At 29.3% G+C, this 16,931-nt stretch overlaps 2 protein-coding genes across 2 annotated transcripts; both read right to left on the bottom strand.

The window, feature by feature from the left end:
• Nucleotides 1–1,876: 1,876 nt before the first annotated feature.
• On the bottom strand, nt 1,877–2,536 carry LOC18102077 (pathogenesis-related protein 1). Its single transcript, XM_006379094.3, has one exon. It carries the CDS (start codon nt 2,467–2,469, stop codon nt 1,984–1,986), a length of 486 nt encoding a protein of 161 aa, XP_006379156.1. The 5' UTR covers nt 2,470–2,536; the 3' UTR covers nt 1,877–1,983.
• Nucleotides 2,537–10,380: 7,844 nt separating this feature from the next.
• LOC18109646 (pathogenesis-related protein 1) lies at nt 10,381–11,038 on the bottom strand. The gene has a single exon (XM_024608310.2). The coding sequence runs from the start codon at nt 10,971–10,973 to the stop codon at nt 10,488–10,490; it is 486 nt and encodes a 161-aa protein (XP_024464078.1). The 5' UTR covers nt 10,974–11,038; the 3' UTR covers nt 10,381–10,487.
• Nucleotides 11,039–16,931: the final 5,893 nt, after the last annotated feature.

Genomic DNA, 16,931 nt, shown 5'->3' with positions numbered 1-16,931 from the left:
TAACTCTGGCGTTGATAAATATTTATAAAAACAAAATTAATTTAAATCATTTACTTTACTCCTAACTCTAACATCAGTGAATAAACAAATAAAATAAGTTTATTTTCTACGCCTACACATTTTTTTTTACTTTTTATTTATGTAGCTAAATAAAATAAAACGAAATACAATAAAATAAAATAAATTTAAATCAGTATTTTTATTCCTGGCTCTGGCGTCAGTGAATAAACCAATAAATTTATATTTTTTTTATTTATTGCATGTACATATTATTTATTTATTTTATTTTATTTTATTTTTATTTCTTGGGCTGGGTCCAACTCAACCCATATGGGGCTGGGCTAGACCCAGCCAGCCCGGCCCGGTCACTGGCCCAAGCCAGTGACCTGGCGGGGCTAAGTCAAAGGCACGCGTGAAGTAACTTCACGCGTGCTGCACAGTGCGAAGGTAATTAAATTACCTTCGCACAGTGTTTATGAATAAAATATGCAGAGAATGAAAGGAGAAAGGAAAGGGCGTAGCTGCTTCGGGAGGCGATGAAGATGGTTACAGCGCTGGTGGTGACTCTCATCTATTACTTTCTTCCTTTTGTGTCCAACGTCTACTTTCGTTTTCCAACAACTTCTTGAATGATGAAGGAGCTAAGAAGATGATGCAGATGCCGACTTTCTGTGGAAAATAATTTCTGGGTCGTTCTTTTTTCTACAGGGATGAAGACAATGGCAGGGCCAATCCTTGTCTCTGCGTTGCTCCTCTGTTTTTCTTTCCTTCTCGTCTCTGTGTTTTTTGTTCCGTTTGTTTTCTCTGTTTTTTCTTTCCCCGTGATCTCTCTGTTTTTTTTTCCCGTTGCCTTTCTCTGGCTTTTAAAGCCAGAGACAGCCCCGGTGGTGGTCACGGCCGGCCTCCTAAATGCCCTGTAACTGACCCTTTAAAACGCCTTTAATGAAGAAACGTAAGCGTTGGCTGCAAACGGTCGAAACGGAGGAAGAAGACAGTGAACAGTTGTCTAAGAAACGGCTCCGTTTTCCATTCAACTGCTATTTTTGATTTGGTCCTTGAAGTTTTGAAAGTTTTGTAATCAAGCTCCCTGGATAAACGTTAATTGGACCCCTGGATTTTAGCACCATTTACAAAATGGTCCTTAGACTTCAATTTCTTGCAATTTTAACCCGAATCAGCCCCAAACTTTAGTATTTCTTCAATTAAGCCCCTGATTTCATAAATTAAACTAATTCCAAGTTCAATTAAGTCCAAAACTTATCAATTCTTTAATTAAGCCTTTAATTTGGTTAATAAAACTAATCCAAAGTTTAATTAAATTCCAAAACTTCTAATCATATTGTCCTTAACCCAAATTTTAATTCATTCTTCATTTATTTCATCATTTGTTTATTTTTTTTATTTTTTATTTTCTTTTTTCATCATCATTTTTTTTTCTTTTTTGTTATTATTTTTCAGGAAATAAAATATTAATAATAATTACAATAAAAAGGGTAAAAAAATTGGGTTATAACAAAAGAATAGAATATCTAGAATTTGTTCTTTTTATTTGATTGAATTTTTAAAGTTCACTGTGAATTCGCGGGTGTGACAAGTAGAATAGAATTTAAAAATATATATATATATATAAAAAAAAACAATACGGACGGTAATATGCTAGTATGCATGATTAATTTTAACTTTGTAAAACATCCAATTTTAGTTCAACTTCGTAATAATTTGAATTGAAATTGGATGCTATAACACATAAGTTGTGATCATTCTGACTATAATTAAAATTATAAGAATATATATATATATATATATATATATATATATATATATATCATCCAAACGTATACCACGTGAACTTCCTGTATGCCAGCATATCATCAAGTGTAGCAAATATTTTTCTATCATTTATTAATTAATGCCAATATAAATCAGCTTATTTATCACTAGTATTCCAGGTAATAGAAGCACTAATTTCATAATCAGAAAGGTTTAGTAAGGTTTTTGCCCAACATAGTTGCCGGGTGGATCATAGTTGCACCCAATGAAGGTTCCTCCGGTGCTACACTTCACTTTAGCACATCCTAGGCGAGCAGAGTTCCGCCAAACCACCTGAGTATAGTGCCCACACTGCTGGCCAGCGGCACATGAGTTGGAGTTGTAGTCGTAGTAAGCCTTCTCATCAACCCACATTTTGACAGCATCTGTACCTGAAAGGTCCGCGCTGCTCCATGCAAGGTTCTCCCCATAAGGTCCACCTGAATGGATAAGGTTGCAATCGCCGGCACGTTGGTTAGCATAATTTTGTGCATAGGCTTGCACTGTGGTGTCCCAGGTTAGTGGACCAACACCTACAGCTGCACGAGCTGCATTATGAGCATCAAGGTAATCTTGTGGGTTGTCTTGGGCACGAGAGGGAAGGATTAGGGATAAGGTTATAAGAGTAAAGAAAGCAAGAGAAATCTTGCTTGACATCATTTTGCACACTTAATTTCTCTTTTTTTATCTTGCAAAAGAATTTCGTAGGTGATGGATGAAATAACAATGAGAGCTCAAACGGTATTTATAGGCGTTCTGCAACATTATGTGAACGATGATTTGGAAGTATGCAAGCGAAGTCTGCGTAGAATGTTCAAAACAATAGCGTTAAATGCTTGGATCGATTGTCTGCGTAGAATGTTCAAAACAATAGCGTTAAATGACGGGCTCCAAAGCAAGTCCCTTGGAAAAGTAGAAGTTGTCGGCTTCACTTTAATTGGATGAAAATGTATGGATGTTTTGGCAGCAAGTGATTCGATCAAACGGTTTAATTTATGTAGAATATTATAAATTATATATTAAATTTTTGGGTTGAATTAAATTTTACTTTACATTAAAATCTTGATAACTAAGCGATTATGACTTTAAATCTCATTATTTTATTTATTTAATAAAAATTAAACACAAGATAGTATAAAGTTATATAAATTTCAAGATCAAAAATTTTTTTATTTGAAAAAGTGTATTAAAAAATAATATAAATTATATTTTAGAATTTTATTTAGTATCTTGAGCTTTTAAATTAAATTGGTTATAAATTGGTTATTTGATATAATGAAGTTTAATTAGAAAAAAATAAATATCTATTTGAATTTACCAGATGCCAAATTCTAAGTTGATTTTCTTGAATAAATCGATGCTGACCAGATATGTCGTGCCTGATCAATGTGTTCAATTACTAAGACATTTTTTTGCTAGATTTCAACTTAGGATTTCATCGCGAGGTAGTAAGTTTTATGTAATTATCTTTTTTTTTTTTTTGAAAGAATTCGATATATTAAAGGAACTAAATAGAATGTAGCCAAAAGCAAGACATAAAAAAACAAAAATAGAATAATCTAAAAACAAAAAGCAGATAATGAAAAATAAAAAGCCAACAGATATAGATTAGAAAAAAAGTATAAGGACTGAAAGAGTTGATGTGTCATGTTTAAAGCCTTCATTTGATGTTGTTAGACCAATCTATAATACCTTTAGACCCCATAAATAAATTAGTTTCAGTAGCTATGAAAAACTTATCTGTAAATTTGAGTCAATTTGAAAGACAATATAAAATCAAGGAGAAACTGTCTTCAAAGATCGCAGTTCCAACATTGAAGATAACATTGTTCTTCGTAAGCCATATACTTTAGCTAACACAACAAGAAAATATAGACCAAGTCTAACACTTAAATTTTTCAAACACTAGGTTAGGTCACTGATGTAATAGATCATCCACATAGCAGGGAAAAGAACCACTAACACTCCACCAATCCAATAATTTCATTCATAATTTTCACACCGGTCTACCATGTTATGTGTAATTATCTTAATATTTTTTTTTATTTAATGAAAAGGATAATATAAAAGTTATGTTTTTTTCAAAATAATTTAATTAAAAATATTATCGTATGATGCATGTATGCAGATAAATTTAATAAATCTTTGTAAATATTGATTATAAGATTTGAATTCAATTTTTTTTTAAAAAAATCTCCTTGATCATCAAATTAATATTTTCAATTTTTTTAATTAGATGAAAACCTAATAAGCTCTTAGATTTTTGTCTGTTGCTTTATATTTTAGGGAGGACATGGTATTGGTGTATGTTCAGTTGAATCAAAACTCGGACTGATTAATTAATTTTTAGATGAGTGGGAGGTCTGGGATTACTTCAATTTGAATTATTATATGGCATTTTGAATTTCCTATGTTTTTCCTCTTTCTTACCGCCTGCTTGCACTAATCTTGTTCTTGTCCTAGCAAGTTTTTGTTCCACAAATCACGCCGCTTCCATTGTTGCGTCTAAAACATGACACCTTTTCTTGTTTTCTCTTGAGAAATTACCGAACAACTAATTGATTTTCCTAGTGACATGTAATCATTCAAAGAATTTTTTTTTAAAAAAATCTTCTTTTAAACCTACAAATTAACCATGATATACAAAATGGATTATTAACATGAATACGAGGGAATATTAGCCTGATTTTTAGGGATATATCTCCTTTTTGGGATATTAAAGCTCTCATGAATCTTAAAGTTTTAGCAATAACTGACCTTAGCAGAATGACAAAAATAATTCAATCTTTATTTGCCGAATTTATTCGAAAATATATATTACCTCTCATAAAATTAAGAGAAGAAGAGCGTGTAACACGCCCATCAAAAGTTAGCATATTCGAGAATATCCGAACGTGTTTTATCTCTTGACCATGAGTCAAGACCCCAAAAGACAGAAAAAAAGTGAAGGTTTTTGTTTTTTTTGAGGTCAAGCATGTGTTGGCAGCCTCTCAAAACAAAGAAGTGCCGTGTAACATGGATTAATATGATAGGAACACCTGGGCTGTTTTGATCATCATCTATTTTTTTTTTTTTTTTTTGTAACGGTGGTGTTCGAACTCGTTTACGTATACTTTAACTAAATTTTTAAGATCCTGAAGTTAACGATGTAAATCTATAGTGGTCCTGAGATTTGTATCACTTAAATTAATAATTTCTAAAAATTAAATTCAGAATCTGACCAATTAAACTATACTAAATTTACAACTGGTTGAGTCTAATCAATTAAAAGCTTATATGTAAGGTGAAAATAATTATAACAGAAAGTTGGTTATTAATTAAAAAAAGAAATAGTTAAAATGCTAGTTTTTTTTTTTTATGATAACAAACCCGTGCTTTCTATAAACTTTGTTTTTTTTTCAAATTGTTGAGTGATTGATAGAATTTCCAACTTAATATAATGCCGAGTTGCAATACCAGAATTAGTGTAGAAAAAAATTATTTTGAAATTTATTCTATATCTAGATAACTTCAAAAAGATCCTTTAGTCAGAAAGCAGACAGTACTTGATTATTTTTTTTGAAATGGACGACTTAGACTCTTGACTATTCTGTTTCCTTTTCGTGTAAAGTGATGCACCCGGATAGTCTGTAAAAAAAAACACTATATCTCCCTTGGCTAATCGTCAATTGCGGAACATGCTAGAATCGAGCAAAAACTGATCAAATAATCTTTTTAAAACCCTTCAAATTTTTTTTATAGTAATTAGAGTAGTTACTTTTTAGGATTCATTTTAAAATTATAAAAAAAATATAAGTGGAGAAAGAAATCTAGATGTTTTTATCATTTTTTTTATGAATAATAAATTTTATTTTCTTGTTCTTTTATATTTTGTTTTTCAAAATAAACTACGAAGTGATTAACAAAATGCAACTACCATACAAAAATTTCTTATTAATAGGTTTGTACTTTGTATTTCAATTAGTACATATCTTGTTTGTCTTGAATTCTACAAACAACCACGGTTATAAAATTAATAAATATAAACCGAAATATCGATAGAATTCTTCAATGTAAAACTGTAAGTATAAACAATGACAAAAATTTTCATACATAAAATTATTAAATCTGACAATGAATCTTATCTTAGTTCCTACGTGTTCTGTCTATATATTTTCATGATTTATTATAGTTTCTTGGGATGTTACAATATGTTTCTAGTTTTTTTTCTCTACTTTATTGATTTTTTAAATTTTGTGAAGTTTTTTTTATCATTGATGTTTTTTAAGTGTTAGAAAAAAAATTAATATATAGTTTTAAAGATATTTTAGTGCTAAAGATAAAAATATATATACACACACGAGAAAAAAATATTTATATTCAAGAACACATATAAGAATGAAAAATTCTTAAAAAGCATATAAAACATTACGTCTCACTAATAAATATTAGTTATAAGAGTATAAAGATACAAAATTCAGATGCATGGATATTCTAGAAATTAATTGCATAAGAGTAAACCTCGATACATGTCATCACTTTCTATTGTCTTTAATTTGAATTCAGATATATTTTTTCAAGAACTTTTAAGATATAAAAACACTTAATATAAATTCTCCGTTTCAAATAAAACAATTTGACGTAAAAATCTTTTATTTTTATGGTCTAAATCGGTGCCGATGACAAGTTTTTCCCTCTCTATTAACGGGGTCCGGCGACCCCTCTCTCTCTCCTCTCTCGACTAAGGATAAAAATTAATAAAAATAAATCTATGTACCAAAATGGAATTGGAACAATTTCAATGAACTGTAATTGTATAATTTGCGTGATTATTTAAGTTGGAGGACCAAAGTAAATGTTTTTTAAACTTGTGATACGTCACCTATGTTTGCCGTATTTTTAATTTCAGTCCTCCCCCTTTCAATCTCACCTTTTCATAAGAATTTGAAATTAATTGCTCTTTGACTTGATTGCAAAAAACAAAGTTTAAGGATTAAATTGAAAAAAAATAAAATAAAATTTTGCACAGTAAAAAATATACAGTGAAAATCTCTCCCGTTAATAAATTTATGCATTAGATAGCTTGCTATGAATATTTAAAATCCAATTTAAAAAAAAAAACTCATGTAAAATTTTTGACTAGGCAAAATAATCCTAGGAAGGTTTCTCGCTGGCACCACAACCCAACAGCTTCAGACGCAGTCAAAGGATAAGAGGCCTTCAGTGAACATGTCTTCGATTAAATTGCAGCAGGAGATCCTTGGTATAGCAAGTTCCCTTGCCCAAACAGGCTCCGGCTGCCAATGTTTTTGTTCCAAGAAATCGGGACATCCCCAACCTGTACACGAATTTCGTTATGGGCTTTAACAAAATCATCGGCAGAAGCCTGGGCCAGGGAGACATGAACGCAAATGACTACTTGTAACCTAGCCGTCTCCATTCCAGGCACAGAGCAACTTCTTTCCTTCGTTTTTTTTCTTTGTTCTTCTTAATCATGGGCACAAAGCAAACTGTGAATTCACATATAATAGTAAAGTTATTAAATCCTCAATCATTTTTGTATGCATATCTGATTTTATTCATCTTATTATAATATAGTATTTATATCATAGGATTACGATTTTCAAAATGGTTTTCCATTTTTCCAGCCATCTATTGATTACCAATTTGTCTATACACTTCAACTAGTTTTTTTTTTTAATTTAATGTGGATGTTTGGATCAGTTTGCGCACATCATAAACAAAGATTCATATTTATCAGTCAATTTCCCAAGAGTTTTTTATTATTATTATTATTAGCATTTGGATGAGCGAGTTCTCTGTGTGAGGGGAATCCACCCCATACGATGCAACAATTTTCGAGACACCAATTTGGGAAGTAGATTTGGATTAAATTATTAATAGATAAAATCATCATTAAAAGTGTTTTTATTAAGAAAGATATCTGATCTTCATTTTGAATACACCATTCCAACTTATTTTTCTAAAAATGGCCCTTATGTTGTTTAAAATTACATTTCAAATTGAGTTTTTTTAAATTGAAATCATTTTTTTTTATTTAAAATTAATTGTTTTTATAGTTTTTAATTATTTTGATATGCTGATATAAAAAATAATTATTAAAAGACTATAAAAATATTATTTTAATATATTTATAAATAAAATATACTTTAAAAAACAGCCCCTTTAATATATTTTGTTCTAAATGAATGGTTACAGCAAGAGATGGCATAAGATGTGAATTACCTTAACTAACAAATTAATTATATGGCATCGATATCTGAAAAAATTAAATATAAAAACTTCACTTATGTAGACCGCTTAAATAAAAACCTCATCGTATCCAAAGGAAAAGAAGAAGAAGAAAGAAAAGAAAGAAAAGAAAGGGAAATCAGGAAGGGAGAGAAAATTACTCTATACGTGTGTGTGTGTGGAGAGAGAGAAAGGATCAAAATAGCAACGAGCTTAATTGAGAGCAATATATATAAAAGATTATGAACCAAACTAATTGTATTTTTGAATTTAGAATGCGAATTTTGTTAACATATAGTCATTAATTCATCATTGTAAATAAATTTTTAATAATGCTTCTATAAAATGATATGTAAAAAATTAAGTCTGATCCATAATCTTAGATGATGGATAAATTCATATAATAATATATTTAAAATACATTTATATGTGTAAGAATAGTTGAGTCTATTCTTACTGAGGTAGCATCTTGGATTGCACCTACTAACCCAATGGATGATGACAAGAAAAGCAGAGAACCAATAGGATGGTAATGGACCGAGTCGAGTTGTTTTGCACCTGCATCCAACTCGGTATTCCTATAACCATCATTTGCATTGGATCCACACCCGCTCAAGTCGGATCAAATAGGATGAAAGGTTTTTTTTATCAGTCCAAGTACCTATCCGACTCAACCCATAATTTTTTACATGTTTTTTTGAATTCTCTTTAAATTTATTGTAATACCTCAAAAAATCATATCCAAATTAGAGAAAAAAATATCATATATCCATTAATATTATTTTTCTAATTATTTTTAAGGTATTAATACTAGATATTGACTTGCATGTATTGAATTGTATCATTAAATAACACTAGTGGTATGAGCTGATTAGTAATTTGTTTGCGACTGGTATGATTTAATATTTTATGTTTCAAGATTTTTTTTTTTTTTTTACTTTCATGGTTTTTCAAATTTTGCTAATTTTAATTCCATCCCAAAGGTCCAACACCCACCCTGTGCTCGAGCGTTGTTGTGAGCATTGAGGAAGTCTTGTTTAGAGTAGTTTTGAGCTTGAGCTAGCTAAAGGGATGATTACAGCCAAGACAACGAGAGACAAACAATCGCTAATTAATGAATTATTCTTTATTTCCCAACACATGAATTGAAGTATAATATTACAGACGGAATCACTGACGGATTGAAAAATTATCGGTAATTGTTGGCGGTTTCTGAAAACTTTTTATGAAATTGAAAATTTAAATTAAATATTACCGATGGAATTACCGACGGAATAATTAAAAAATATTAATATTCAATTATCTGTCGGTAAATCCGTCGCTAACACGCCTCAATAAAAAGTCTGGATCCCCTTATTTCATAAGAGATAAACTCATTTCTTATTATTCTTCTTCTACTACTTTTCTTCTTCTTCTTCTTCTTCACTATATGTAAAAAACATCAATATCTATTTCTTTCTCTTCTTTTCTCTCCTCATCTCCTTCTCTTTCCCTCTATGCTCGGGGTATGTCTTCTTCTTCTTTCTTCTTTTATCTTCTTACTTTTTTTTAATTAATATGCTTTACGATTTATTTTTCTCTCCTTAGCTTCACTTGCAACTACATTAAGGTAAGATTTTTTTTTTCCTTCTTTTTTCATGATATTTTTCACTATATTTGTTATTTTATTTTATTTTTAATTTTTTGTGTTCTTAATAATTGTATAAATGTTGTTGTGAGATTTTTTTTTTCATATGAGATCAATTTTTAGTTGATTTATTTATAGGGATTTTTAAATTTTTAGCAATTGTAACTTTATTTTTTTCATATGAATTTTTTTAGTTGAATTTATTTTTTTGTTTTATTTATTTGTTACAAATTTGTTTGAGTTGATTTTCTTATTCTTTTTTCCAAGCATTTTGAGTATATATTATAGAGTGTTGATTTATGTTAATTTAATTATTTTATAATTTTATAAAATAATTTTTTTAAAAATGTTTTTATATAATTACCGACGAAATTTCCGTCGGTAATTCCGTCGGTATATCCCTCGGTAATTCCGTTGGTAATAAAAAATATTATTACCGACGCGTATGTTCCATCTGTGATTCCGTCGGTAATATAATTACCGATGGAATATGTGTCTTACACCAACGAAAAAATTCCGTCGGTAAAACTGTTAAATCTTGTAGTGATAATTTGAATTGAAAATGGATGCTATAACACATAAGTTGTGATCATTCTGACTATAATTAAAATTATAAGAAGCTAATTATATTTATATATATATATATATATAACATCATCCAAACGTATACCACGTGAACTTCCTGTATGCCAGCAATCAGCATATCATCAAGATGTAGCAAATATTTTTCTATCATATATTAATTAATGCCAATATAAATCAGCTTATTTATCACTAATATTCCAGGTAATAGAAGCACTAATTTCATAATCAGAAAGGTTTAGTAAGGTTTTTGCCCAACATAGTTGCCGGGTGGATCATAGTTGCACCCAATGAAGGTTCCTCCGGTGCTACACTTCACTTTAGCACATCCTAGGCGAGCAGAATTACGCCAAACCACCTGAGTATAGTGCCCACACTGCTGGCCAGCGGCACATGAGTTGGAGTTGTAGTCGTAGTAAGCCTTCTCATCAACCCACATTTTTACAGCATCTGTACCTGAAAGGTCCGCGCTGCTCCATGCAATGTTCTCCCCATAAGGTCCACCTGAATGGACAAGGTTGCAATCGCCGGCACGTTGGTTAGCATAATTTTGTGCATAGGCTTGCACTGTGGTGTCCCAGGTTAGTGGACCAACACCTACAGCTGCACGAGCTGCATTATGAGCATCAAGGTAATCTTGTGGGTTGTCTTGGGCACGAGAGGGAAGGATTAGGGATAAGGTTATAAGAGTAAAGAAAGCAAGAGAAATCTTGCTTGACATCATTTTGCACACTCTCTCTTTTTTTATCACGCAAAAGAATTTCGTAGGTGATGGATGAAATAACAATGAGAGCTCAAACGGTATTTATAGGCGTTACACTATTTCTGATGGGAGAAGCTATTTTAAAAAGGTAAATTGATGTAATAGTATTTTAAATAGTATAAATATAGTTTTTATTTTATCATGTATAGTACTTCAATGGAAAAAAGCTATTTGAAAAGCCAATTTAGAATAAATAAGTGTTTTATTTTTTTTAATAATTTTGATGTTATTTTTTTTCCACGTGGCTATATTTAATTGGCTTATTCTTTTGTTGGCCCTACTTTGTTAATTTTAGTTTTTTTAAAAGATATGTAAGAATAATATTTTTGGAAAAGAAAAGATATTTTAGTATTTTGTTTGGCTTTTACTTTGAAATATAAAAAACAAACAAAAAAAAATCAAAATACTATTTTTTTTATTATGAACTATCCATTTAGCAGCTGTGTAATGTTCAAAACAATAGCGTTAAATGACGGACTCCAAAGCAAGTCCCTTGGAAAAGTTGAAGAAATGTCGGCTTCACATTAATTGGATGAAAATGTATGGATGTTTTGGCAGCAAGTGATTCGATCAAATGGTTTAATTTATGTAGAGTATTATAAATTATACATAGGATCTATTTTTTGGTTGAATTAGTTTTTAACATGACATTAAAACTTTGATAACCAATTAATTATGAGTTCGAATCTTATTATTTTATTTTTTTTATAAAAATTAAGTACAAAATAATATGAGGTTATACAAATTTCAAACTTAAAATTTTTTTTATTTGAAAGAGTATATTAAAGAATAATATAAAATATATTTTAAAATTTTATTTAATATTTTAAGTTTTTAAGTTGAATTGATTATTTAACCTAAAAAAGTTTAATTAGAAAAAATAAATTTCTATTTGAATATTACCATAGATGCCAAATTCTAAGTCGATTTTCTTGAATAAATCGATGCTGACTACATATGGTCGTGCCTGATCAATGTGTTCAATTACTAAGACATTTTCTTGCTGGATTTCATCTTAGGATTTCATCGCGAGGTAGTAAGTTTTATGTAATTATCTGCTCTCTTTCTCTGTTTTTTTTTTTTCCGAAAGAATTCGATATCTTAAAAGGACTAAGTAGAATGTAGCATAAGGAATAATCAAGGATTAGAAAGTTGACAGATAAAAAAAAAAAGGCAGATAATGAAAAATAAAAAGTTGACAGATAAAGATTAGAAAACAAGCATAAGGACTAAAAGAGTTGATGCGCCATGTTTAAAATCTTTATTTGGTGTTGTTAGACCAATCTATAATACATTTAGGCCCCATAAATAAATCAGTTCTAGTAGCTATAAAAAACTTATCTGCAGATTTGAGCCAATTTGAGAGACGATATAAAATCAAGGAGAAACTGTCTTCAAAAGTCGCAGTTCCAATATTGAAGATAATCTTATTCTTTGTGAGCCATATATTTTAGCTAACACAACAAAACAAGAAAGTATAGGCCAAGTCTTACACTGGAATTTTTCAAACACTAGGTTGGGTCACTGATGTAATAGATCATTCACATGGCAAGGAAGAGAACCACTAACACTCCACCAATCCAATAATTTCATTCATAATTTTCACACTGGTCTACCATGTTATGTGTCATTATCTTAATAATTTTTTTTTATTTAATAAAAAGAAGAATATAAAAGTTACGTTTTTTTCAAGATAATTTTAATTAAAAATATTATCGGTATGATGTATGCAAATAAATTTAATAAATCTTTGTAAATATTGATTATAAGATTTGAATTCTATTTTAAAAAAAAAATCTCCTTTATCATCAAATTAATATTTTCAATTTTTTTAATTAGATGAAAAGCCTAATAAGCTCTTAGATTTTTGTCTGTTGCCTTATATTTTAGGAAGGACATGCTATTGGTGGAATCATTCAAAGAAAATTACCGAACAACTAATTGATTTCCTAGTGACATGTAATCATTCAAAGAATTTCTTTTTAAAAAATCTTCTTTTAAACCTACAAATTAACCATGATATACAAAATGGATTATTAACATGAATACGAGGGAATATTAGCCTGATTTTTAGGGATATATCTCCTTTTTGGGATATTAAAGCTCTCATGAATCTTAAAGTTTTAGCAATAACTGACCTTAGCAGAATGACAAAAATAATTCAATCTTTATTTGCCGAATTTATTCGAAAATATATATTACCTCTCATAAAATTAAGAGAAGAAGAGCGTGTAACACGCCCATCAAAAGTTAGCATATTCGAGAATATCCGAACGTGTTTTATCTCTTGACCATGAGTCAAGACCCCAAAAGACAGAAAAAAAAAAGTGAAGGTTTTTGTTTTTTTTGAGGTCAAGCATGTGGTGGCAGCATCTCAAAACAAAGAAGTGCCGTGTAACATGGATTAACATGATAGGAACACCTGGGCTGTTTTGAACATCAGCTAGTTTTTTTTTTTTTTTTTAATAATAAAAGTCTGGATCAATTTACGTATACCTCGACTAATCCTTAAAGACCTTGAAGTTAACGACAATATAAACTTCTAGTGGTTATGAGATTTGTGACACTCAAATTAATGATCTCTGAAAAACAAATTCAGAATTTCACCAATTAAACTATCTAAATTTACAACTTGTTGATCAATTAAAATTTTATATGTAAGGTGAAAATAATAATAACAGCAAGTTGGTTATTAATTAAAAAAACAAATAGTTAAAATGCTTTTTATATATATATATATATATATATATATATAATAACAAACCCGTGCTTTCTATACACTTTTTTTTTCTTTTCAAATTGTTGAGTGATTGATAGAATTTCCAACTTAAAATAATGCCAAGTTGCAATACCAGAATTAGTGTGGAAAAAAAATATTTTTAAATTGATTCTATATCTAGATAACTTCAAAAAGATCCTTTAGTCAGAAGCAGACAGTACTGGATTATTTTTTTGAAATGGACGACTTATGTGTTTGGTATTGCGGTAGCTGTTGTGGTTGTGGTTTGAAAAAAGTTGTTTTATAAAAAGTATTTTTAGTTGAGGTTGGTTTGAAAAAATAGGTGTTTAGTTAAAACTGTGGTTGAAACTGAGGTTGAAGAAAAAGTAGTTTAATGTGTTTGATTAAGAATGCTTTTGAAATTGAGGTTATAAAATAATTTAAAAATATATATATTAATATTGATGGTTTTATATTTAAATATTGTAGAATTAATTACTCCTATTACATCATGAAATAAATAATATTTTATGTAAAATATTTTTTATTATTTCATTAAACTATTTATAATTCCATTACGTACAAAATTCATCCGATAAGAACTACAGTTTTCATAATTTTTTGAGAGTGTAATAAAATTAGATAAAACATTATCAGATATAAAATTGATATTACAGTGCGAGTGAATTTAATTCACTATATACTAGTTTTTCGGGAAAAAAAATATTGTTCACATCACAGTGTGAGTGAATTTAATTCACTCTAAACTAGTTTTATTTTTTAAAAAAAAACTGTTAAAAAAATTAACACACTGAAAAAAACTGTTCACGTGAACAGTGCAAGTGAATTGCACTGTTCATTGTTTTTTAAGTGAACAATGCAATTATCTTGCACTGTTCACGTGAACAGTGTATCAATGTACATTGTTCATGATAATTGCACTGTTTAGTGAACAGTGCAATTAGTATGAGCAGTGAGTAAAAAGCAGCATTTTGCTGCTTTTTCTTTTCCTGCGTCTCAGACGCAAAAACATGTAGGGTCCATACACTGTAAACTATTTATTTTTCTTTACCAAACAGGTTGCATCCTCGTTACCAAACATAGTCTTAGACTCTTGACTATTCTGTTTCTTTTTCGTGTAAAGTTATGCACCCGGATAGTCTGTAAAAAAAACACTATACCTCCCTTGGCTCATCGTCAATTGCGGAACATGCTAGAATCGAGCAAAAACTGATCAAATAATCTTTCTAAAATCCTTCAATTTTTTTTTTAGTAATTAGAGTAGTTACTTTTTAGGATTCATTTTAAAATTATAAAAAAGTATAAGCGGAGAAAGAAATCTAGATGTTTTTATCAAAAAAAATTTTAATAATAAATTTTATTTTCTCGTTTTCTTATGTTGTTTTTTTTTTTCAAAATAAATCTGGAAGTAATTAATAAAATGCAACTAGCTTACAAAATTTCTTATTGATAGGTTAGTACTTTGTATTTCAATTAGTACATATCTTGTTCGTCTTGTATTCTACAAACAACCACGGCTACAAAATTGATAAATATAAATTGAAACATTGATAGAATTCTTCAATATAAAACTGTAAGTATAAACACCAACAAAACTTTTCATACATAAAATTATTAAATTTGACAATGAATCTTATCTTAGTTCCCTACGTGTTTTGTATATATATTTTCATGATTTATTTTAGTTTCTTGAGATGTTACAATAGGTTTCTAGTTTTTTTTTCTCTATTTTATTGATTTTTTAAATTTTGTTAAGTTTTTTTATCATTGATGTTTTTTAAGTGTTAGAAAAAAATATATATATAGTTTGAAAGATATTTTAGTGCTATATATATATATATATACACACACACACACGAGAAAAAAATATTTATATACAAGAACACATATAAGAATGAAAAATTCTTAAAAAGCATATAAAAGATTACGTCTCACTAATAAATATTAGTTATAAGAGTATAAAGATACAAAATTCAGATGCATGGATGATAAAAAGTACTTCCGGATTGGTGTTCATGTTGAATTCTGGAGTTGTTTCATGGTCTTCGAAAAAACAACAGATAGTAGCTTTATCAACCACTGAAGCTGAATTTGTTGTTGCAGCATCAACTTCAAGTCAAGCAATCTGGTTACGCAGATTACTTGAGTTCTTACAAAACAACCAGCACCAAGGTCCAACCTTAATCTATTGTGATAACATGTCCACCATAAAGCTTTCAAAGAATCCAGTATTTCATGGGAGAAACAAACACATTGATGTCAGGTTTCACTTCCTACGTGATCTATGTAAGGAAGGTGTTATTAATCTGGTGTTCTGCAAGAGTGAAGATCAGATTGTAGATATATTAACTAAGCCTCTTAAGCCTGCAATTTTTGTCAAGCTTCGAAATCTCCTTGGACTGTGCTCTTCAAAAGATGTCATTAGAGAAGGAGTAGCAGCTGTTAATTCCTATCTACAGATATTAGTTTAAGGAAAGGTGTTAAAATAAGTTATGTTGATTATGCTTTTGAGTTTATCTGGAATAAGTAATGAAAGACCTATTCTATAGGAGTTCCATCCACGTTTTAGATAGTGGAGATTTTATTATTATTCTGTTCCTATTTCCTTGCTACTGTACAGCCTATTTAAAGGCTTGCTATTGATTTATTTAATACACTGAGTGCATTAGTCTTTTATTTATTCTTATTTACGTAACACAACTAGTTTTTAGTTTTTCCAAAAGCGGAGATCCATATTTGCCAGTCAATTTCCCAAGAGTTTTATTATTATTATTATTATTATTATTAGCATTGGATGAGCGAGTTCTCTGTGCGAGGGGAATCCACCCCATACGATGCAACAATTTTCGAGACACCAATTTGGGAAGTAGATTTGGATTAAATTATTAATATATAAAATCATCATTAAAAGTGTCTATTAAGAAAGATATCTGATCTTCATTTTGAATACACCATGCCAACTTATTTTTCTAAAAATGGCCCTTATGTTGTTTAGAATTGCATTTCAAATTGAGTTTTTTTTTTAATTGAAATCATTTTTTTATTTAAAATTAATTTTTTTATAGTTTTTAATTATTTTGATATGCTGATATAAAAAATAATTATTAAAAAACTATAAAAAAATATTATTTTAATATATTTATAAATAAAATATACTTTAAAAAACAGCTCTCCTTAAT

This window comes from Populus trichocarpa, chromosome 9 (assembly GCF_000002775.5).
Source record: "Populus trichocarpa isolate Nisqually-1 chromosome 9, P.trichocarpa_v4.1, whole genome shotgun sequence".
NCBI lineage: Eukaryota > Viridiplantae > Streptophyta > Magnoliopsida > Malpighiales > Salicaceae > Populus > Populus trichocarpa.
This window is presented reverse-complemented; position numbering and strand designations above follow the sequence as displayed.

Coding starts and splice junctions, on each gene's coding strand:
- LOC18102077 (XM_006379094.3), bottom strand. CDS start 2,469: ATGATGTCAAGCAAGATTTCTCTTGCTTTCTTTACTCTTATAACCTTA.
- LOC18109646 (XM_024608310.2), bottom strand. CDS start 10,973: ATGATGTCAAGCAAGATTTCTCTTGCTTTCTTTACTCTTATAACCTTA.